This window comes from Triplophysa dalaica, chromosome 17 (genome assembly GCF_015846415.1).
Source record: "Triplophysa dalaica isolate WHDGS20190420 chromosome 17, ASM1584641v1, whole genome shotgun sequence".
NCBI classification, from domain to species: Eukaryota; Metazoa; Chordata; class Actinopteri; order Cypriniformes; family Nemacheilidae; genus Triplophysa; species Triplophysa dalaica.
The window spans coordinates 15,742,629-15,767,133 of record NC_079558.1 but is presented as its reverse complement, the minus strand read 5'-3'; the positions used below and the strand labels follow the sequence as shown (position 1 = coordinate 15,767,133).

Below are 24,505 nucleotides of genomic sequence, written 5' to 3'. Positions count from 1 at the left end.
AAACCTCAGATGTCCAAACAGTTTTATAGGAAAAGGACAAATCACTTAAATTCTTGAATCCTATGTTGTCAAAGTGTGCAAGTACTTTTTGATACTTATTATTGGTATTTGCAAAACCAAGAGCCAAACATAAAGGTTGACCGATTAAATCAATAATAATTTAAGGCCCCTAAGAAAATTTACAAAATATTGAGACAGCAGAAGGACAGCAGGGTTATTTGACACTCAACATTATATTAATTATTTTATGTTGCTAATAATATTCGCACACTTCTATTGATAACTGTCAGTAAGTTCGTATGTTCATATTCATATGTGAACATACGAACGAATTAAATTATACAAATACATGCGAAAGACGATGTACACACTGTTAAAAAAATCCAGTAAAATACAATTATTTTTTGCAGCTGGGGCGCCAGAAAACCCCCACAAAATAATTGTGTAAAATTACTTTTTTCCCCCGTTTTTACCGTATTTTTTTTAAATACATGGAAAAACTGTAAAAAAAACTCTGTAAATTGAACATCTTAATTATTCTCGTATAAACATCAATGAGAATACATGAAGAGCAAATAAAACTTTCAGAGGAGATCTCGACAATGTCACAAAGTAAGCTTGCATCAAAATTCAATATTGTTGAGGATCTCAATTCGAACTCAAATCCTGATTATTATTCCTCTACAATCTACATTCCTTTTACATCATAATCTTCACATATTTCAACAATTGTGTTTTATTGGCTGTCTCCCAAGCAATAAGAAACATCTGAGAGTACCCCTGTACTTCAATAAAACACAACTAAGAACTTCATCACATATCCTGAGCTATGAAAGAGCAACCTCTGAGCAATAACATAATGTTTTGACTTGTCAAATAGTTAAGAATGGCTGCAATGAGATTATGTTGGAAATACCTACACATAAAGCATTGGGACACCATTTTCTTGCAAAAGCACATGTAATGCAGTTGTGTTCAAAGAAATGCTATACTGACACTACCAGGTGGTTTGCCATTGTAAATGTTTATGAAAACCTCAGAAATAATCAAGTTAATTTTCATCCAACAGTCCTGTGACCTTCACCTCATTAGATGCCGCAGTCATACACCGCTAAACACTTGCGGAAATAATGCTGTATTAAAGGTTGCCAACAATCATTTATTCATTTCAGTTTTACAATGCCAGAGTATAGTCTGTGTGGTTGACATTTCTTGCAAACAAAGAAACATTTGTTCAAGCACTTGCAACTCATAAACCCCATTGCAAGAGGGAAAGGGGAAAAGACTCAAAATCATGTGATGTCTATGGCTTAAAATGGCAAAGAGTTTAGTGTGGTTGTAATTAGGCCCATTTGATTACAAGCTTGCCTATCAACATTGTGTGAGAAATTTATTTTAAGGAGCTGTTTTATGTCTTAAGCATGGATATCAGCCTGAGACACGTCATAAAATCTCACACCATTATTTACTGCCAGTAATTGTTGCAGGGATATTGAAAAACTCCAGTGTCTCGCCAGATGTTCACAGACTGGCCGACCACTTCGAAACCAACTGAAAATACAAACCACACTATAATACAACTCCCGTCATCCATCAACTAGCTGAAATCATTTATTTACGGGCAGGTTTCTTTCTCACACTTCACAGTGCTTCGAGGAATCTATATTTTTATACGTTTTTAAAACGATTCATTTTTGTTGCTGTGATCAAACAGTAGATTTGCTTGTATGGGGTCATTGACTTGCAACATATGCCTCAGTATATCAGATGAATTAGGAGAATGACAGATGTGAGACAGAGCATTAATGCCAATGACCTGTCTCTGAATGAATCAATGGGAAAATGGTCTGTGACGGTTATCATTTCGTGTTAAATCACAAAAATCAAAACCTGGCGATGAAGAGATGTTACATAACTTGGGACCTTTTGGAGTATGAGACACATTCTATCTAGATGATTGAATCGTGGTCTGATGGAAAGCATATATTTAAATGGATGAAAATAAGTAATAATGGTACAAAAGAGATGATCCGGCTGTTATGTTTACAGTCACGTTTATAACTTTGAGATCTTCTGAAATGTATTGAAAATAGTTAGCAAGAAAATATGTTTAAAATAACACAAATACATGAAAATAATAGATATGTTTTTATTAAATTGTAAATATTCTTTAAGCATGTTTTCTCAACCTAAAGCTTGAATGGTGTGAGTTTTTGTTTTTTGAAATCATATTAAGCATATACGTGAATCGACAGCTTCTTGTTTCTAAAGGAACTTAGTTCAGATAAGGTAAAAATAGCAAATAACAATTTAAATGTTTAGTTATTGTCAGAGTACGATTGTCACTTGATATTGAGGTTATCACCAAACAATAAAAACACTGATCAAGAATTACACACAAAGACAGTTTACAGTACAATTACAGTAGCTTGTAAAATATAAATCATAAAAGTACTTTTATTACAATGACCACCCCTGTAAAAACTTTCAATTTTCAACTCTCCATCCGTGTATTACACCGCTCCAGCTGTACCAAGTGATAAATGGATGTAAACCCTTGTCTCCACTTTTAGCCCAAGGCTCGAATTCCATATTCAATCCTTTCACCTGGTTCAGATATATCCTTTTCATATAAAAGTCTGCATTGCACAGAAAGTTGCCCATGTGGTATAAGCCTCGCAACAACATTGTCTATATAACTGCCTGTGGTCAGGATTTTCTGAATGTCTTTTCATATTATATTTTTTCATTTATTTCACTGTGTTGTCTCTCATTAGCCCTAGCGATCTCTCTCTTCTTCCGAAACAGGACTTGTGCAATGCAGTGTCTCAAGACTTCAGTTCGAAAGGGACGGTAAGATGTTATAATGTCTTGACAAAGGTGTAGCTGTACTTCATTGTTAGCTTTGAAACATGATATAATAAAACCTGCCATGCATGCCATGACATACATTTCAAACAGTCTTTCCAAGTTCCTCTCATATCTACAAGGTCATAGGGAGTGTAAGTGTAGAATTTGGGCTACAAAATGTCATAAGATACCTATGTGAAAGAACTATCCCTCAACCACAAGCTTCCTCAGACCGAACCTTTGCCAAGTTGCAAATTAACATTCATTTTAGTAACAACAGAAGCCTTTTGTTTTAATTCCTACCCTAAAACAAAAAGACACAGCTCATGTTTCCGTCTTGTTATTTTTCCGCACATAAAAGTTTCAAAAGGAAATAAAACTTTGCGCTAGCTTAGGGAGATAGATCAGATTCACTTGGGCTTGACTGAATGCAGTTGCACAACCATTGCAGTTCCTCACATTTAGCACTCATACAGACTCGAGACTGAAGAATAAGACATTTGAAGGAAAGGAAACGTCTTCACAGACATGTTTGAATATTAGATGTTTATCTAGAGAGAAACAGAAAGGAAAAGAAAAATGATAAAGACATCCATATGGTAATGAGGAGCTGGAATGTTATTCATCCTCAGACAAATAAATTACCGTCGCAGACTTCGGGAACCCGACCCTGACATCTGGGGAATCTCGAATGTAACAATAATCAAATAAATCAATTTCTGCATTTCGATTCATCCTGCTGTGGATCGTATTTTACAGAGCCAATGAATGGGAACTGCAACAGTCTACATCATCTCAGCCCAAATGTCTGATCAGCTCCACATATGTTGGCTGGGGCTTTGCTTTTGCTGGAACCAGATTCAATAGATTGTATTTGAGGAAAAGACCAAGTGGAGAAAAAGATGAGATAGAGAAGCAGAACTCTTGAATGTTTTGATGCTAGAGGTGACCACTGCTTAGATCTTTTGTGGTGTGCTATGTAGAATAAAGAATTAAGGTGGTCTTGTCACTTTGTCCATTGTCAGGTCTACCTCTATTCTCTAAAGTAAAATTCTCTAGAGCTATGCTACAATAGAGCTGTCTCCACAACAGCAACACCTTTCCCAATGCAGTCAAAGTAGAAAGTCATAAATCAAATAAGCTGACACCGCTTCCTAAAAAAGCCCTTCCCGATTTTTTTTCTATTCATTTGAAAGATCAGCTACTGAGACATGTCATTTTGCCTGACGCTTGACCCTTTAAAGAATATTTAGTGTAATGTAATAGGAACACATATCTGAACTAAATCTGCTAGGTGCCTTTCAGCTTAATGACAAATGCAGGAGTTGTCCCTGTGCGCTCATATTTTCCAGTGATTCGATGCTGGGGGTTCATCCAAGGGTCAGACAATAATTCAATATGAGGCAATAGCACATAACACAGGATAATAGTGAAATAATTCAGGTAAAACAAGAAATCATTGTATTTGTTAAGTACCTGACAAAAGAGAGCTCTGTATCGTGTAAATGTAAAACTGGTGTGTTTAGACAATTTAGAGTTCCAGTGTGTAGTTTTTTGGAGGATCTAGTGACAGAAATGCAATATAATATACAACTTTGTGTTCAGAGGTGTATAAAGACCTTGCATAATGAAGCGCTATGTTTTTATTGTATTAGAATGAGCTATTTCTTTCTACATACAGTGTGGGTCCCCTTCAATGGAATTCACCATGTTGTTTCTACAGTAGCCCTTAACAGACAAACTGCTACAGAGCGTTTCGGTAATACGTTATCTCCTTCGGCAAAGAAGCGAAAAACGCATGGCATCTTAGTTCTGTGTCAGCCTCCGTAGTGGTTTGAATGGGGGAAAGAGATCCATTGGTTGCAATTCGCATCCTCACCACTAGATGCCGCTAAAATCTCCACATTGCTCCTTTCACTGAAAGATTTTGTGCGCTTTCAGTTTATAATAAAAGCAGATAGAGTTGAATAATTAAGCAATCTGACTTTCAAAAAGAAAAATGAGCAGAAAATATCCCACACTTTCTTAGTTTGATGAAAGACTAAAAAGTAATTGCGATTTTGAACAACCCAACTATTTGTTAAACAAACTTTGCTGTAGTTTTGCAGCAGATTTGCCAGTAACTAACTGTAGATTTAATTTAACCTAGTTTTTATATTTTCATTTAAAAAACAAGACTAAATATCTGAGGTATCTTTACTTGTTAAAATGTTTTAAAGGTCGTTTGCTAGGAAACAAAACAAGAATGCTCAGGAAGAAAGTTTTTTTGTTGCTGTGAAGTGCGAGACCAGTCTTTTCGTGCTCATTTTGAGTCTCTGTTTTTCATTTCTCGCATTAAAAACAGTACTAATAGGAAAATCTAAAGCAGTAATTAAATCTACAGTAAGTTACTGGCAAACCTGCTGCAAAACTACAGCAAAGTTTTAAAGTGTGGGGAAAATGTTTTAAGCTTTTAAAATGATAAGCTTTTAAATGGTTCTGTGTTCTATAAACCAAATTACGCCAAAACATTACCTTGAAAAGTACACCACCAAAATGATGATTATCTCATATATCATATTGCAATGAGAACAGTTGTGGGTTTCACAGATGAAGATCACAAGACAAAGTTATCATAAGTGACAACAGACCAGAGATCAAAAATGTGATGCTTCAGGATGACTGCTTGGATCTGTGACATAAAGCCACTTTCGGGGGCGTAAAGAAGACAGACCATGAAGCCATGTGATCTTTTTGTTTTTTTGATTTCTGACAATTTGATTATAAGCTCCAATAAGCTCTTTATAGTCCTCTTAAAGTGTAATGTGTTCAAGTGATTCTGAATTATTTATTAGCTGAATCAGTCTTTACTCCTGTTCTAACTTTTAAGTAGTATTAAAATTAAATTATTATAGAATTTTATATGATTATGAATTATAGTTGCTTAACTGTAAATATACAAGTAAATGTTCTGCTAAAATACATAAAACATATTTATTGTGGGATTTGAAAATGAAACACATAACAAAAAAAGTGTTTTTACAGAATTTCAACATTTTATTTTCAAACGGTTTAAATGGGGTCACGTACCACACTAAACTAACAAAAACATGCGGGGAAAAAAATGAAATAATTTCACAGTTGTGCAGAGTCCAGCTTGGGCAATAAGTATGGATGATTTATGTGGAATGAAATGGGATTGGGGTGCAAGTGGTCAGACCATTTGGTACATTAATGTGCAGTGTAATAGTCATGCTGAAGGAGCGATGAGGGGAAAATGGCCTTCCTATTCAGGAGCCCTTGAAGTGATAACAGTGAGGACAAAATACAACAGACTATGACCAGTGACACTATCCTGTCCATGAATGGATAAACAAATGAGGAGGTACTGTAGTTACTTCAAAGGCCTTTGATTCATTTAAGCAGCTATTTCATAAGCACATATCAGGCTTATAAATAAATATGTCTTTTCATTTCAGTTATGCCTGTAACATATCTGTTATGGCTAATCGATGATCTAACTAAACAAAAATGTGCGCTGTAGTTTTAATATGACCATGTACATTGAGGCTCTGCGTTAAAGGTCTATTACTGAAATCCAAAGTTTTATTTTTCATTTGACATATTTTTGAATTTGAATTTTCCCCATAGTATAAGCATAAAAAAATACACATATGAACTTTCACTCACTTCTCTGTTCATATTTTCCACAGTGCTCCTCCATATTTCTCTTTTCATTTCAACTCCCCTGACAGAAACCATCTGAGCAAATCAAAATGTTTCAATTAAAATACCTCTCTGAATCATTAGCACATAATCTGCAATTTATCTTCATTGTTGGTGTTTAAACTGCGATTTTGAAAGCAAATTTATGTTTCAAGTCCAGAGCCTTCACGTCTTTATATATTTTTATCTTTATACTTTTATATAAAGAAAACACTAGGGTGCAAGAGATCTAAACAAAACACTAACTAACCCAAAACGTGCAAGTTCAAATCTAACATTCTCAACATGGTCTTTGGGTACAAGAAAATAAACGTGGAGCGACAGCAATACAAAACTAACCAGCACGGGAGACACAAGCAAACACAAGGGCACTAAATAGGGGAACAAACAAGGAATAATGAGAGTGGGCAGGTGCTGAGAATTAAACACTAATGGGAAGATATACTGTGAAACGAGGGGGCGGGGCCAAGAGACGCAGAAGAGAGCACATGGCACTATAAGCAGCAAAACAATGCCCATGTACTTCCACACAGAACACAACAAGCATAAAATACATGATACGCTCACGACCCTGTCCACAAAACTAGAAATCACAAGACAAACGGGACAGAATCATGACAAGTAAGCAGGTCGTGCATTGACTTACATTGTTGTGATGCTTAGCATATGAAATCTAAACTGTCATCGTTATAATTCATTACTATAGCAACTGATGCTCGTTCTCACATCTATATGCATGCAAATTACAATTTTGTTTATCCAAACACTCTCAAATTACCTGAAAATGTAACACCATTCTCTTCTTGCCTTCTAACCGCTGGTATTTCCCTCAGGAAGTGCAAATTTAGTTCATTAAGCAGCACAGTCAAAGCTATCTTTCTAACTAATGTTATTCTGACTCTTTATTTTTTCCTTTTCATCCACAAATTGGCATGACCATTCGCTGTATGCAAATAGAACAGGCCGGATATTTCTGCAAGACTAGATCTGTCAAAAAGATAGAGTCTGATGTGCACCACACAAGAGGAGGGAGGTGAGGCAAAACACTGACGGACCCTGTGTGAGCTACACATGGACATGCTGGCACAGATGAGGCGGTTAACAGAGGTTTTCATGGCCCACGGACATCACGAATCAGTCAAAACGGTCATTTAGCTGGAGCCAGCAATATGAAAAAAAGGCAAGCGGAGGTTGGTGAGGGGCCAAAACCAACATAGTGTACACTGTCTTCTACTTTAGATGAGCACCCTATGCAAAAATCTCAAGAATGAGCAAGAGCTTTCCGTCCAAGTCGCCATTGATACACCAGAAATGATTCTCTGTCAGGTTAAATGAAAGTCTCTGTACAGAATGATACGCATTTTGTATTTTATTTAAACATTGGGAGACAAAGACACATACCTTTCGGCTAACGCCTTATTCAATAATGAAAGTACCAAGGAGGATGCAGTGGGTTTGTAAAGGAAAGACAAAACATTGTAAATTCTGATTTACTTTTAGCAGCTTCTCTTAGGCCCAATTGTAAATGGCTGAAATGTGCACTTGATTTTATCCGCTACACCACAATAGTATTCAACTTTGCTCTTCATTTTTTTCCAGGCTATCTAAATGATTACTGCAACATTATTATCACAATGATGATATAGCTTACTGATGAAGATGAATTAATGTCTATCAAATTCAGATCCTATTTCTATACAAACACAGCTTTTTCTGTTTTACAGGGATTTGCATTTGGCAGATGCTTTTATACAATTTATTTAAGGTAGCCTATACAGAATGTGTGTTATGGAAATCAAACCCACAACGTTTGTCCCGCTAATGCAATGCTTTAACTAAACTACACAAACTTCATTAATACAGAACTGTGAAAAGTAAAGCTTTTTCGTTTTCTTTCTTTTTTTGGAAGTAAGCATAACCCAGTGTGAAAAGATTTTCGTAACTGTGGTGAGCAGTGCAGCTGGAAGTGTTTAATGGCTTGTCACCACCTCTTTCACAGGGCTCGCATTGTAATGCTGTGAACCCTCAAACTACAAGCTTCTGGTATCTTTTTGCAAAAGGTTATATTTACAACTAAATTCAAGGATGAGGAAAGCCCAGTTATCATGTCTCTCTATTGAAAAGTACAGGAAATTGTACAAGCATTTACTGTATAAAGTATTATAGTTCAGGTTTTCAGGTTCTTCCCACGGTACACATTCACATTAAATACTTTACTTTATGGGATCATTTACATTATTTATTCTCTGGACCTCACCCACAGATGAAGAACTGTATATTTCTGACATACTTCTTTTGACCTAATTCGTTTGTAGAAAAAATAGGCATTAAACATAGTTTCTTTCAATACAAAAGAATAGAGTTATTTTATAAAATTGCGTGTTGTTGACTCAATAATAAAGGAAAAGTTTTATACAACATAAGATGCCTGATGAAATGCCACGAGGCAAATTGTGACTAAACGGAAGATGAAAAGCCACATAAATTAACGTTTTGATTATTTGGGATTTTCTTTTAGTCACAACACAAATTACATTTGTGTCATTCTATAGTTATTTCTATCATAGGCCCTATATTGTTATTATTTTGTCATATGTACTTAAGACACATAATAAGCAGCTGCTACATTATATGATGCTAGTAATTCTGCAAGGGGTGAATAAACAAACAAACACCTTAATAAATTTGAAATGCGACCATGAAGCAACGAAGCTCAATTGAATTCCTTCAGTTATGTCGCTGCGGTAAGGATGAAGGTTTAATGCAGTGCAGCCTCTCGTTGGCTGGCAGCCCGGCACGTCATCATCTGTCATTGCTTCAACCGTAAGAAGAAACAAGTGTATGAACTTCTAGTAATTCTCATCCAACGCTGGATTCTGCAGCCTAGGAGACGGATTTCAGTATCAATCCTCAGACGGAACCAAGCTTCCCGTCAGGCATCAACTCCTCTGGTCTCTTTTCCATTCTTTGTGCACTTTTAACGGGATCGTAAATATAGCATTGTGAAAATGACAAAATTGTGCGTGGTGGCTCAAATTTTTCTTTGTCTTAACATCGTTAAAGTATACTTTGTGGACACATCAGAGCTGAACGGTGATATTCCCGCAACAGAACCGGCATTTGACAACCGCGCTCCAGACATGATGACCATTAATATGTACAGGGTTTATGATAAATACAGCAAGAAGCATCACCATCATCATCAACATAAACAGACCGTAAACACGATCAGAAGCTTCAGAGGCTTGCCTGGTGAGTAGACTGCACTTAAAAAACATTGTTAGTTTGAAATAACTGTGCAATATTTTTTTTAATTTTAGTGCTTTTAATCACATAAAAGTTTTTACTTTTAAAAAGGTGACACCATATACCACCTTTAGTTAAATGTTGTAACGCATACGTAGACGTTTCATTAAATGGTAATTTTGAAAAGCCATATACACACCTAAGAGAAATGTTTAGCTATTCCCCAGCATGTGAATATTACATTAAATTATTAATGGCTAAAAGTCAGGAATAATGCATATCGTATACTTTACATTTTACCAGTAATGTTGCCAAATGTTCAGAGTTGCTAAGTTTCCACTGGAGTTGCAATATTAAAAATATTTGCTCTTAAAAAGTATTAGTGGGAACAGGGAAAAAAACAAGAATCCTTGAAAGCCGCTCACTAAACACTACCATGTGGTCGTATACTGATTCAGGAGCAATGTTTATCTTTTTATTAAACTGCCTTGTAAACCGTAGACCATGGTTGGATATTAAATCTAGAATGTAGACAACGTTTTATTTATGAGAATGTTGTCTGGAAACTTTACTGGTCAATTAAATGCGCTCAGAATTATAGTTATTAATCTTTTATGGTTAATACTGACAGGACCCCAACTATAATTTAGCAATAAGACTTAATTGAATCCCTTTTCCAATGTTTCATTACAGAGATCTCCTATCACAAGGTTTTGTTTCACTTTAACCTCACCTCTATCCCCGATTCGGAGGTGATCCTGAATTCAGCGATACATTTTCCTGACCAGCAATCCCGTCACAGGTCCTGGTCGTGCCGGCGTTCCCGCGGAGCTGCGTGTCGCCTCCAGCACCTTCACCTGCTCACCCCAGCACATCTCATCATTAAGGGTGCATCACCAAACTCTGCCATGCCCTCTCAGTTGTCCAACATCACATTGTCCTCTAACAGAAAGGGGCTTTGGCAGATTACGGATATATCTTCAGCTATCAAACAAGCCCAGGTTCAAGGTGAGCTATTGATCACTGCTGAGTTCGACTTCGGTAGCAGATTCCAGAGAACCCAGGAGCGCTTGTCTCATCAAAGTTTGCCGTATGTTCTTGTGTATGCTGATGACATTGCCATAAACGAACCAAACAGCGTTGCCACGACTCTGCAGAGATACAGTTCATCTCCTGTGCCTGAGGAGAAAGACAACAAACCTCACTCTGCATTCTTAAGTTCAAGGATCAGGAGAGGAGTGGACCTTTTCCAGAGTAACTATCTACCCGATGTCCAATATGATGATCTAAAGAACAGGGAGTTGTGGGATAGTCCCTTTGTCGCGAAAAGGCACACACCTTTGTCAAAGGGCAAGGAGAACCATGAGGGGTTTAGAGGGTCCCAGGAGCTCAGCTTTGATGAGAAAACCATGAAAAAAGCAAGACGCAAGCAATGGAGCGAGCCGCGAATGTGTGCACGCCGTTACCTGAGGGTAGACTTTGCCGACATTGGTTGGAATGAATGGATATTAGCTCCAAAGGCGTTTGATGCGTACTACTGTGCAGGAACCTGTGGCTTTCCAATTCCAAAGGTCAGGGAATGATTTAATCTCAACTACATTTATGCATTTGGCAGACACTTAAAACAACTTAAAGTGCATTTGATCTTTACATTTTTTCAATCATTATGAATGTTCTAACAGAATTGTTTACCAATGCTTAAACGTTGATAAAACAATGAAAAGTTACGAATGAATAATAATTGGTGCAAATTTGGTTGTAGAAAATAAAGAAAATGTCTATTTAGTTGTGCTGTAACCGATCAAAACATGACTTGTTCTGAGCTTCTCCTTTAACCTTCTCTCTCGTCTTCTCTCAATGATATTCAGGTTGTTCAACCGTCCAACCATGCCACCATCCAGAGTATAGTGAGAGCTGTGGGAATTGTCCCTGGAGTCCCAGAGCCGTGCTGCGTACCCGACAATATGGGTTCACTGGCTGTACTGTTTCTTGACACAAGCAAGAATATGGTACTGAAGGTCTACCCTAGCATGTCTGTGGAGACCTGTGCCTGTCGATAAGATAGCTAGGTAGCTAATGGACAGTGATCAATAGACATCAATCAAAGACCATACTGTATATGAACTCAAGGGAGGGAGAAAACTGTAAATACTGAAGCACGTCATATTTTAACTTTATTATGTATGCAGATAAGACCTCAAAACCGTTCTAAGATCTTTGCACACATCCTTTCCTGTTTTCACTCATTTTACTGTGGAATGAATTGTATATATCAGCTATATCAATATGTTTTCGTGGGAAAAAATGGGGAGTAAAAATGTGCATAGAGGGCTTTTTAGTTAGTCTGTGCTAAGGAAGAAAATGAAAATGACCCCATTATGCCCTCCATGACTTCCTTTCTTAGGCTGAACACAATTAAATTAAAATGATATTAAGCTATATTAAACATTATCCTGGTTTGTCAAAACCATAGGGTCCAAATATTTTGAGCTCCTAAAAGTGCATTCATCCATAATAAAAGTATTCCATATGTACCCCGTGGGCTAATAAAAGGTTTGCTGATGTCAAATTATACATTTCTGAGAGAAAATTATGAATATTTCAAGTTTGAAGGTCTAGTGTATGAAATGTAACGCCATCTAGCGGTGAGGTTACAAATTGGAACCAACGGCCGCTTATTAGAAGCATTATGGCAACTGACTCAGGACTAAGATGTCATCACGTTTTCGGTTCTTTGCCGAAGGAGATAACCTATTTATGAAAAGCTCTGTAGAGCAGTTTGTCGAATTCCATGCAAGGAGACCCGCGGTATGTGTACTGTAGATAGAAATAGCTCATTCTAAGTTAATAAAAACATAACATTATATAAGGTCCCTATACACCTCTGAAGACATGGTTGTGTATATTGTAATGCATTATTGTCAAAAGATCCTGCAAAAAAATTAACATTATTATCAATTTATCAAGGTAATTTCAAATGTGGCTGACTTAAAATCTTTTGGGTTCTTTTATGCAGTGTTTCACAATGCATAAAACCATTTTTATTTAAAAATGGGGTTATTTTCATTTTCCAGTGAACTGTTATCTGTTTAACTTCCTATTAAAGTAAAATAGTACACTGCCGAATCTAGCATGTAAATCATAATGAACCACTTTTACTCATTTGTAAGATGGAGGGTATGAAAATGTTCAGCATACTGCTGCCATCTAGTGTCATGTGACTGTTATAGTTCCAGCATGAGTCTTTGTTTTTTGTCTGTGCAGCCAATGCAAGGATAGATGTATTGAGTATTAAGTAGTAATAAGCAATTTGATACCTTTACAAAAAAAGTACAGTTTGTAATACCAATTATCTGAAATTTGTATTTATTTATTATTTTAACTGTATTACATAATGATTGTATGCAAAAAGTTTCTTCATGTTATTTAATTCTGAATCCCGGTGGAATGTTTGTGAAAACAGAAAGGGCACAGGGCAACTTCCTTAAACTCATTAAAGTCTTTCACAACCAGATTCCAGCATCTCAATTTTATTTGGCGGTGGGGAAAGTGACAACTAAGAAACACTGAAAGCATTGGAATCTATAATGTTAATATTTATCATAGCTGAGGCTGATTAGCTCAAGCATGATCGTATATATATACAAACATATTAAGTGACAGATCTGCTTTTCAGACAATCCTGTCTTTTCTCAAAATCTAACCCAATTAGTTTTAAAAGTCTGTTTCCAAACTGTTTACAGAACCCTCATTAAATGCAAGCTTCCCCACGATAACAAGGCTCAAAATAAGACATCAGTGACCAAGATAAGAATAGCCGTGCTACTATTTTGGTTTCCAGTGTGTCGAACGCTTAGCGCAGAGCATGGGAGTCAACTTGAGGTTCACTTGAGGAACCCCAATTTCAAAGAATCCTCAACAAGTCTTGGATCAGAAAGTCGCCTAACTTCCGTAGCAACTAAAAGAAAATGCGAGGATTAAGATATCTGATGCTTCTGGTATACATCAATTTCACTGCCTCGGTTGGGATGTGTGAAGGGAAATCTTTAGGTGAAATCCCCTATCCGGGAGATGCAGCGTTCATCCAAAAAGAACAGCAAAACATTGAGGAAGAAGACAACAACGTTGACAAGCTGGAAAGCTTTTTGGGGCTCATGAAAGAAGATTTTTTGAAGAAGCTGAATTTATCAGGTGTGCCGCAGGAGAACAGGAAGGTTCAGCCTCCCCAGTTCATGATGGAACTATATAACAAATACGCTTCTGATAAGACGTCCATACCTCGCTCTGATGTCATTCGAAGCTTTCTCGTACAGGGTAAGAGTGTGAAAAATCTGATAATCTCTGAAGAATGGGAAACAGAGCTCTCTATTGTGAAAAGAAAATGATGCTAAATATGTATCTATAATTTCTTTTTCTCAACAGATGTGACTCACTCTGTTAGACACGGCAACAAAACCCAACACAGACTGCTTTTCAACATTTCCATCCCAAGTCATGAAGAAATGACATTGGTGCAGCTCAGGCTATTCACTCTCTGGGATGGTGATAAAACCGTCAACAATGACTTTTACATTTCTGTTAATGTATATTATGTAGAATATGGCCACATACACTTTCTGGATGGGAGACATGTAAATGATGCCATGAACACATGGGAAGCATTTGATGTGACTAGGGCCGCCAGGAGCTGGCAAGAATCTGGACAAGGAGCTGGTGAACTCCAGGTGGAGTTAGAACAAGACAGCGATTCTCTTAAGGATGGATGGCTTGACATAAACCTGGGTTTAGAGGATAACGCCTCTGCCGTTTTAATTGTTTTTTCAGATGACCTTGGGAACACAAAGGGAGAGTCTGTGAAAGAGGTAATGGAGATGATAATTCACGAAAGGGAGGTGGAATTTTTGAGCAATCGTGTTCAGGTGGACCAGCATCCCAGGAGAAAAAGAAAGGCGAAGAACAATTACTGCCGGAGGACGTCGCTGAAGGTGATTTTCAAAGACATCGGATGGGATAAATGGATTGTTGCCCCACCTGAATATGAGGCTTATGAGTGCAAAGGGGTGTGCAATTTTCCGCTGACGGATGAGTTAACCCCTTCCAAACACGCCATCATCCAAACTCTGGTTAATCTGAGCAATCCGAAAAAAGCAAACATGGCATGCTGTGTCCCGACAAAGCTGGACCCGATTACTGTTATGTACCAAGAAAGGGGTGTGATCACAGTACGACACCTTTATGAGGAGATGAAAGTAGCGGAATGTGGGTGTAGGTAGTATATGTTTGCTTAAAGATCTGTATCAAATATATTTGTTTTATTACATTTGTCCAAGTCATAGAATTAATATAAAAAACAATAACTTGCTTAAAATATTGGGTGTTGCATTGTATTTATGCCGACTTTTATATTTGGATATATCATCTGTAGATTATGATGAAAAATTGTATGGGTTCGGGGTGTGTTTTCATATGCTCTGCAAGAGTTTTGTCGTAAATTTCAAACGTGTTATGCAAACCCAGATAACACTGCATTGTTAAGCAAATGGTTCTCATGTACATGCAGTCCTGTGGTAACATTTTTCCCAATATTCTTTTTTTCTGAATTATTTAGATTCATCTTATTTATATTCTGTTATATTCCAACAGACTCTTTGTTACCTCCCCCACAAAATAAGATTTGTATATAATAATTTGCCTTCACTTGTGCAGGCTATTTTAGCATAACGCTGCTGTCCTTCTATATAAAACCTCGTATCTCCATGTTTTGTGATTTATTTATTTTTGCCATAAATCATTATTATTAGTCATCCCTCATGTTTGTCACTGAATTTTGCAAATATCTATGAAAAAAATATTAAAAAGGTCTTGTCAACTTTGGGAACTTTTTTACTGTAATCATTTAAAAAGTAAAGTTTTTTTTAATTTCCTGTAAAAACTGTGAATTTGGACATGCAGGGTTTCAGGACTGCAATGATACGCATCTCCAAATTAAAGTTTGTGCATTTTCAACATTGATTTATTCATTGTAATTCATACTTTTAGAAAAAGCAAGTTTTCCAAAACCTTTTAGTACTGTGTGATGAGCGCCCTCTGCTGGAAGAGTTTCATACATCTTCTATATTTCAAATTGTACTATTTATCCTTTTTAAGATGAATGTTTGTCACAAACTAAATAAGCAATTAGCAAGATTTTCAAACAATAAACATAACCTACACTTGTACCAATGATAATTCAAGTTTATTAACACACACACACACTCCATAGTCCTTGTACTGTACTATTCTGTTAGGTGAATATTACATTTATTGTTGGATTAAAAAACAATTCAGGGGCAGACAGTAGTGTTAATAACACAATGTCCAGCTCTGCATATTTTTTCTCCCGTTTGACGTACAATGCAACGATCCAGAAATGTTAATCAGAGATTCCTAATTCCTGATTGGCCACATGGAATCAGCAGACAGAATTGCATAAGACGCATAGCATTAAAAGATAAAGTAAGATTAACATTGTAGCACCAATTCGGATTGGCCAAGTTTGGGGTTACATTATTTCATCCTGTAGAAAGTGTCCATGGCCAAATTCTAAATAATTCTTTGCTCCATTTGATTAGAAAACCAAATCTCCTTACTGGTGACTGTTAAATCTCAAGCTAACACAAGTACATTTCTGTTTCAGTGTTTGTTCAGAGATGACCTATTCACCTGTATAATCATACTAGTTGGCCTGACATTACCTTTACATGTCTGATCTTAGTTTCTTCACATTAAACTCCAGTTCACCCAGAAATGACAATTCTTACATCGTTTACAGTCATTTCAAACCTGTTTGACTTTCTTTATTCTGCAGAACACATAAAAAAATATATTTTGAAGAATGTTTGTAACCAAACAATGGCGGTACTCATTGACTACTTTACAAAACCAGTGCAAATCAATGGGTATCACCGTTGTCCCATTACAAACAAATAAGAGAAAGAAAGTCGTACAGGTGAGTAAATGATGAAGGAACTTTCATTTCTGGGTGAACTTTACCTTTAATACAAAAAATATCAAAGTTTTGCATTGTTAAAAACAGCTTTACAGAAATACATTTTAGCGCACTTCATTTTCAGAACTCTAGGGCACTTTTTCATTATTTTTCATCTTTTTTTTTTAATGTTAACTGTGGAACAAAAGCCCAAAACTGTTGGCTTAACAGCAATTGACAATCATTTTGTGTCTTCCATATTCACACTGCTTCAAAACTAAGAAATAATTTGTTGTGCATAAGTACATTAAAAACATTCTCAATTGTTGATTTTTCATCTTGTCGTCTTTCGTTAAACTGATGTACTTCAGATAATGCGATTACAGGTTTATTCTGAGCCTCTTATGCAGTTGTGGTTGTTGTTGTCAAAAACCTGGCATCCGATCTGACAAAGTAGTGCACAAAACTGTGGCACAGACTCAATTCAGTTATCACAACAAAAGATGGCAGTGACTCTAAGAACTTGTTTAGTTTCAGTATGCACTTGTCTATGATATTCTCTAACATTTCTAGAGAATTTAGTTGGGATGCAGGAGGCAATCCAAAAACCTGCAAGCAGCGCAGAGATCCTTCACATGTCCAGTCAGAAAACGCTGGCAGCTACTGACTGTCGCATTCAAGGTGCACTCATTGACCCCAGACTGACCGCGTATGTTCCGGTCACGCCACCTGCACTTCTGTCACTCCCCACTGAACAGCTAATACGGCTAATCGGGAATTCTTTTAAATCGGAGGTGATGGACAACACTGTCGTTTACCCAAGGATTTAAAATACTATAGATCAGTAGACTGCGGCAAAACTAGGGCGCCTACCTCACAACATCTGGTAGAAGGATCTGGTGTACCATACATTGTTTTATATGAGCGAACCACTAACATGATGAAGGAGGCATGGACAACACAACTCTCCGTGAAGGCCGATTTAGGAAAAGAAAAGTCCTTCTTGTCTTCAGAAGATTTTAGCAAGCTGCACTGTTGGTGCAGCAGAGGCTGTTAACTACATTTTAACACCTGAGAAAAGCTCACATTGCTGGAGACAGATCAGGAGGGTCGGTTAAGGTCGAAAAGTTAAGGGTTGAGGACTTTATATGACAGTCCCTGTTGCTAGATCTGTTAACCCAGTTACTGGGCACAACCGGGATTAGATGGGGGTACATGAGCTATATAGTCAGTCTTTGAAAATCCTCAAGTAGATATCATGGCAATTGAGGGATTGTCTGTCAATACATAACGGGCAACAAGTAGATCAAATAAAAGAAGCTTATCTTTTGATTACACCATTATTGATGCATTATTCAAGCTAGAAATCCAGCAAACAGGTAGAAGTCTGGAAACACATCTCCGTTTAGACAGGTTTTGGGACTGAGAGATCAAATGAATGAAACTGTCTGGCGATCATTCAAAGACATTCAGTAAAGAACCTGATCTTTGCTCTGCGCCATAACCGTGGTGGATGCTTTGAAGTCTTGCCAATTCCGCTCTCCCATATGTTTGACATCTCATCCTATATTCACCTCTGTTCTTTATATAGTTAAACAGTATTCAAAACATCACCTGTTATTTTCACACCCTCCATAACATCAGCGGATCACCCCATGCTTCTACTAAAGCTGTTTATACAGTATTTTGACAAGCTATTAAACTGTAGGAGCTGGAATTTTTGCAGATAGGCAGCGCTAAAGGAAATAAGCTCTGGAATATATTTTTACACAAAGACCATTCATGTTGAAAACACAATCCTTGAATTCACTATCAATAATTCAATTGATGTAAATGGGGATTGGTGGATTGGGGGTGGTGTGGTTCCTGCTAGTTCTTGCTGAAAATGCAGGCGAGGGAGATCGTGAAATCATTTAGGATTTATCATTTATGACCTTTTAATGCATCAAAGCAGTGTGGAAGAAGCTGTAAAAATGATGTCCTATTGACAGACATAACACACCTATTTTATGATAAAAAAACGTTGCCAATACCATGGTTAAATATGAAAGAGGTCATGACCCTTCCAGAAGTGTTGTGGCAATATTATGGCTTTGAGAAATATTGTTTCATCCTGACGTTTTATTATGAAGTCACATGACTGGATTAGCTACTGAGCCATTCGCTAAAATGATGAAAGAACGGAAAAGAGCCACGTTAATTCTTAAGTGGGACATACCAAATAGGGAATGGTGTTTTAATGCTTTCGTTCCCAAAAACGTGGTTTTGAGTGCAGTTACTGGAAAATGATGGAGTGTGTCTGGGGTTGAGCCACATATAGCAGCTCAAGCAAGTAACGTTGACCAGAAAATAATCGGTTTGAGGCACCAGAGGGAAAATTCAGGGCTATTGGCCTCATTCTTGAGCGGATCTCTTTTTACAGTAAAACCTTATAATTGTAATGATTTTATGTTTCAGTTTTTTTCCCGAACATGTTTCACACATATTAAAATGAAAAATGAAATATCATTTTAAAGTTGGATCTGACATTTATGTTATTTATTGTCACTGCCCTTCTGAAACCTGCATGTCTAAATTTGCTGTTCTTCAAGAAATGGAAAAAACGCGGAACTTTTTCAATGATTGCATTCTGTGTTGTAAAAGTTGACGAGCACTTTTAAATACTTTTTATTGGTTAGATCTTTGAAAAACCCGGGGACTAATAAAAATGATTTAAGTCGTGAACATATCAAGGTATATGGAGATACAAGGTTTAAGAAGGAGAGCAATAATATGTTCCACTATTTACTACCGCTTTTTTAAGTTTGAAATTCTGTACATTCTTTATATTTGAATTCCTTTTCTTCTAGGTTAAGGAAATTAGATTAGTTATAAAGTATTGTTGATTTTTTTATATATATAATTTGTCTAGGATTTTGATGCTGTGTTTGTTATGCTAAAATTATGTAATTCTACAAAACATCGCAATAAAGACAAATGTCAGAATTTTCCATTTCAAGTGGACATGTGAACATTTCTTAAAAGAATGGGCGTTTAAAAAGTACAAATCATGTTTCAGCATCAAAAAACACAAAAATCCTGTAATCTCATAAATTGCGTGAAACAAATTGCATGAAAGGGTAAATACACATAAGCAATTAGATACGAGAGGCTGTGTTTTACCACAAATAAGTCCCGGCTGAAAACCATTGTTAGGCACAATTAAAAGCGGATTAAAATTTTTAACACATACGCTGGAAAAATAAGCAACAGAATGTTTATTTTACATTGCTAAGGGTGCCAATGAAGTGGTAATAGCTGTTTAATCTTGAATAAAATACAACTATTGACCAATAATAGGTAAATCGAGGACTAAAACCATTTTACAAATTAAATTAACATTTCATTTTCTAAATCCAGCCTGCTAAAATTAAATCAATAAATAATATTTCAAAAATGGTATTAAAAGACAAATCCAAATATATGCATGACCAAAATGTGTTCATGATGTGCTTTGCATCAACATTGTATGGTCGTACGTGACATGCATTTTAACTTGTTAGCTTGTTATTTTCCTACTGGAGAACTTTGGGTAATGAGATTAAGGTTTTATTGTAAGCAAAAGCCTCTTATTCACGTGTTAACAGAAACCTGACTAGAAGCAGTCTCACTTCACAAACCTCTCTGCATGAGGAGAGTTCAGCTGCATTAGCATTTGGAGTCACTCAACAAAATGGCTCAAGCTGTAGTTCTCCTCGCATCGATGCTGATCTTCAGCAATGTGGGACACTGCGTTTTCTCCCCCACTCTCATTGTGGACATGGCAAAAGTTCTCATGGACAACTACTGCACACCAGAAAAACTCAAAGGTATGGAAGAGACAATTGATGCCGCCAGGAGTAACACAGAGATCCTCAGCATCCCGGATCCGGCCACCCTTGCCAGTGTTTTGACCGAGGGGGTTAGAAACACAATAGGTGACTCCAGAGTGAAAGTCACATATGAGCCTGAATACGTTCCTGCCGTACCTCCAGCCATGCCTGACCTCCCACCTGAGCAGCTGGCCGGCATGATCAAGGCCTCCGTTAAAGTTGAGGTTCTGGAAGGCAACATTGCCTACCTGAAGATTCAGCACATCATCGGAGAGGAGATGGCTCAGAAGGTTGGTCCCCTTTTGCTGGAATACATTTGGGACAAAGTCCTCCCAACCTCGGCCATGATTCTGGACTTACGCTCGGCAGTCAGCGGTGAGCTATCAGGAATTCCTTACATCGTGTCCTATTACACTGACTCCGAACCTCTGATACACATCGATTCTGTGTACGATCGCCCCTCTGACATCACCACAGAGCTGTGGTCCATGCCCACTCTGTTGGGAAAGAGGTACGGAACCTACAAACCTTTGATGATCCTGACAAGCAAAAATACACTCGGGGTTGCAGAGGATGTGGCTTACTGCCTTAAAAATCTCAAAAGGGCCGCGATTGTTGGCGAAAAGACAGCTGGGGGAACGATGAAAATCAACAAAATCAAGGTGGGGGACACTGACTTCTACGTGTCTGTGCCTGTTGCTAAGTCCATTAACCCCATCACTGGCATGAGCTGGGAGATCGATGGAGTGGCACCAGATGTAGAAGTCCCTGCAGAAGACGCTCTTGAAACTGCAATCGCGATAATTCAACTTCGTGCTGAACTACCTGGGTTGCTTCAGACTGCGGCGGCACTTGTTGCAGACAACTATGCCTTTCCAAGCATCGGCGCTGATGTAGCCGAGAAGCTAACGGCTGCTGCTGATGGTGGAGAATACAACCTGATCTCAACAAAAGACGAACTGAAAGCAAAGCTCTCTGCTGACCTCCTGAAGTTGTCGGGGGACAAGTGCCTAAAGACCACCAGCAACACCCCCCCACTACCTCCAATGGTAAGACGTCCAATAAATGCTTATGAAATTTAAAATCAAAAACTTGTTTAGGATAAAGTTCTGCATTTTACTTCTCTACGTTTATTTTTTGTGTACAGAATCCAACACCGGAGATGTTCATTGAGCTTGTCAAAGTTTCATTCCACACAGACGTATTTGAAAATAACATTGGTTACCTTCGCTTCGACATGTTCGGAGATTTCGAGCATGTTGCTGCCATCTCAAAGATCATTGTGGAACATGTCTGGAACAAAGTGGTTGACACAGATGCACTGATCGTTGATCTGAGGTGACTATAAATTGTTTGTCAGCTTGTTTGAATTCAGCAACCACAATGATCCAGTAATGCAAAAAAAACTGTCATCCAACCCTTCCATTTTGCTGACAACCGCAATATGTTTCTATATTAAAATGTTCTTTTTAAGGAATAACGTTGGCGGGCCTATTTCCTCCATTGCTGGATTTTGCTCGTACTTCTTTGACAGCGACAAGCAGATTGTGCTGGACCGATTGTACGACAGACCCTCTAATACCACAAGAGACCTCCTAACCCTTACACAACTCACAGGTATTTATCCTGCGTTTATGCTTCCTAAATTTTGATCATATAAAAGCATCACTGCCAAGCTAACTGTACATTTTTACTCTGCCTAGGGAGGAGATACGGCAGCAAAAAAAGCCTGTTGGTCCTAACCAGTGGTGTGACTGCCGGTGCGGCCGAAGAGTTTGTTTTTATCATGAAGAGGTCTGGACGTGCAATGATTATCGGCGAGACAACCCGTGGAGGATGTCATCCCCCTGAGACCTTCCGTGTCGGCGAGAGTGATATCTTCCTGTCAATGCCAGTCGCTCATTCAGACACTTCTCAGGGCCCGTCCTGGGAGGGGGCTGGCATTGCCCCTCACATTCCGGTCCCTGCAGGCGCTGCCCTCGACACAGCGAAGAGCATCCTCAACAAGCATTTTTCTGGGCAGAAATAAGTCGCTCATCGGGGCCTAGTATGGAAGCCAATTTATATAGGATGTGCTATTTAGAGGGATAAAATATTGTAGAGGGCTGTTAAACCTGTATATCTAACTTATTGAATTTTAAGAAACTTAGTGACAGCGATGATCTTCTCCTGAACATTATTATTGATGGTTATCACATAAAGTAATACTCAGCCTGTTTCAAATTGAATGGTACTTTGTGTACTTGTTTCCTTTGTGTGCATTACAATTTATGTGCATTTGTATTAAAATCTACAAATGAAATACAGTTATGCATCACATGAAACTGAAACATGTCTTCAAATTTATAATAACTGAAACTTGGCCTCGGGGTTGTAATGAAACCAAATGATTCTGAATAAAAACAACATTAAAGAAGTTCTTATTGTTTTCTGTATAAAAACGGTCCTGGGAGAGTCCTTAAAATGAGCTAAAATTAGTTTAACGTACATAAACCAATTACAAAAAGCCTTGTTTGATTTTCACAGAAGATTTACCCCAACTTAGAATAACAGATATGAAACAAACAAAAAGCTCCACAGTAAAAACTTTCCCAATCTGGTAAGTCAACAATTTACTCACTGCTGTGGTGGTCATTCCGAAACTATTTTATATACGCCCACGTTTTTCTCCTTTTTCCAAAAAATCAGCAACAAAGGACTAGTTTAGCCAGAAGATGGCAGCATATCTGCTGGTAACTAAAACAAGTATCAGCTAGTTTTTGACACACTTTGATACTGGTCCAGTCCAGTGTTCTAATTGTTGTGGCTTTTTAAGTGGCTGACACTGGGGTCTTATGAGGAAGAGTGGCCTGGGCCCCCATGGAAAGAGTCACCGCTGCTCCACAGAGGTGGGTGACCTCAATTCAACACCAAGCCTGTTAAACAAGATACAGTCTCATTCAGCTCTTAAAAGCTAAAAGTAAAACAGAGATTCTCTGTATGTTCAAATATCCCAGCGGTCCAAAGCTGCCTCTCTTAGCTCTTTGAGTCCACAGCGCCCCCACTCTGCTGGCCCTGTCATGACACTCAAGATCGGTAGTAAAGCTTAGTGCAAACGCAACATACACCTTCAAGGAAAATTCTTTAGAAAATGCTTTTCATTAGCTTAGTTTGTGTTTTAAAAACACACTTAATTTGGTCGAAAAGAAGTTTAAGCCTAATATTCCACTGTTTTTTTTCTGACGAGCATTAGAGCTAAATAAGGCAAGGCTTTTTAATAAAAAATAATATTGTGCACACCCTTTTATACAAACGTTAGACATGACAATTTTACTTTAAGGAAAGCAATCGATTTTATTCAATTATTTAGGAGTAGCCTACATAAATCTTAAAAATTTATTCAAATATGGTCTAAAGATGTGTCCTTAAAAAATGTAACGTAAAGTCTGCTGTCAGTCCAGAACAAAGTGTGTAGGCAATATTCAATTAATCATCCCGCAAAGAGCAGAGCCCTTGAATGTAGAACTGTCATTGTCTCGCAATGTGATCGTCTGACATTGGCTACTAGCCTTCACTTGAAAGGAGCGATGAAAAAAGACCTTATTTTCTGTTTATACGAACGACCCTCTGTGTGGCGCCCCCTTCCCTCAAACCCCTTTGAGGCTCAAAACAGTTGCGAGCGATTCGTCTTGAGTTACATGTTCAAAAGCAACAATGTATCTTTGCCCACTTCTGGTTAAAGAACGGAACTCCAATAATATGAACTCCAAATATGGCCCTATTTACGCAGTAAACAAAATTAATGAGTAAAATTGAACATAAACAGCCATGAAAAAATACTAATAAGTAAATAAGATAAACCTATGGATGTGGATGTTTTATCATAGGTAGCCTTTTATCAAAATAC

At 37.6% G+C, this 24,505-nt stretch overlaps 3 protein-coding genes across 3 annotated transcripts; all 3 read left to right on the top strand.

Moving 5' to 3' along the window:
- Window positions 1-9,304: 9,304 nt before the first annotated feature.
- gdf10b (growth differentiation factor 10b) lies at window positions 9,305-13,689 on the top strand. Its single transcript, XM_056772075.1, has 3 exons — window positions 9,305-9,807; window positions 10,495-11,372; window positions 11,670-13,689. The coding sequence occupies exons 1-3, from the start codon at window positions 9,564-9,566 to the stop codon at window positions 11,859-11,861; spliced, it is 1,314 nt and encodes a 437-aa protein (XP_056628053.1). The 5' UTR covers window positions 9,305-9,563; the 3' UTR covers window positions 11,862-13,689.
- A 66-nt stretch (window positions 13,690-13,755) lies between these two features.
- On the top strand, window positions 13,756-16,234 carry gdf2 (growth differentiation factor 2). Its single transcript, XM_056772076.1, has 2 exons — window positions 13,756-14,115; window positions 14,224-16,234. The coding sequence occupies exons 1-2, from the start codon at window positions 13,770-13,772 to the stop codon at window positions 15,072-15,074; spliced, it is 1,197 nt and encodes a 398-aa protein (XP_056628054.1). The 5' UTR covers window positions 13,756-13,769; the 3' UTR covers window positions 15,075-16,234.
- A 4,221-nt stretch (window positions 16,235-20,455) lies between these two features.
- On the top strand, window positions 20,456-23,005 carry rbp3 (retinol binding protein 3). Its single transcript, XM_056771809.1, has 4 exons — window positions 20,456-21,668; window positions 21,767-21,957; window positions 22,094-22,236; window positions 22,323-23,005. The coding sequence occupies exons 1-4, from the start codon at window positions 20,481-20,483 to the stop codon at window positions 22,646-22,648; spliced, it is 1,848 nt and encodes a 615-aa protein (XP_056627787.1). The 5' UTR covers window positions 20,456-20,480; the 3' UTR covers window positions 22,649-23,005.
- Window positions 23,006-24,505: the final 1,500 nt, after the last annotated feature.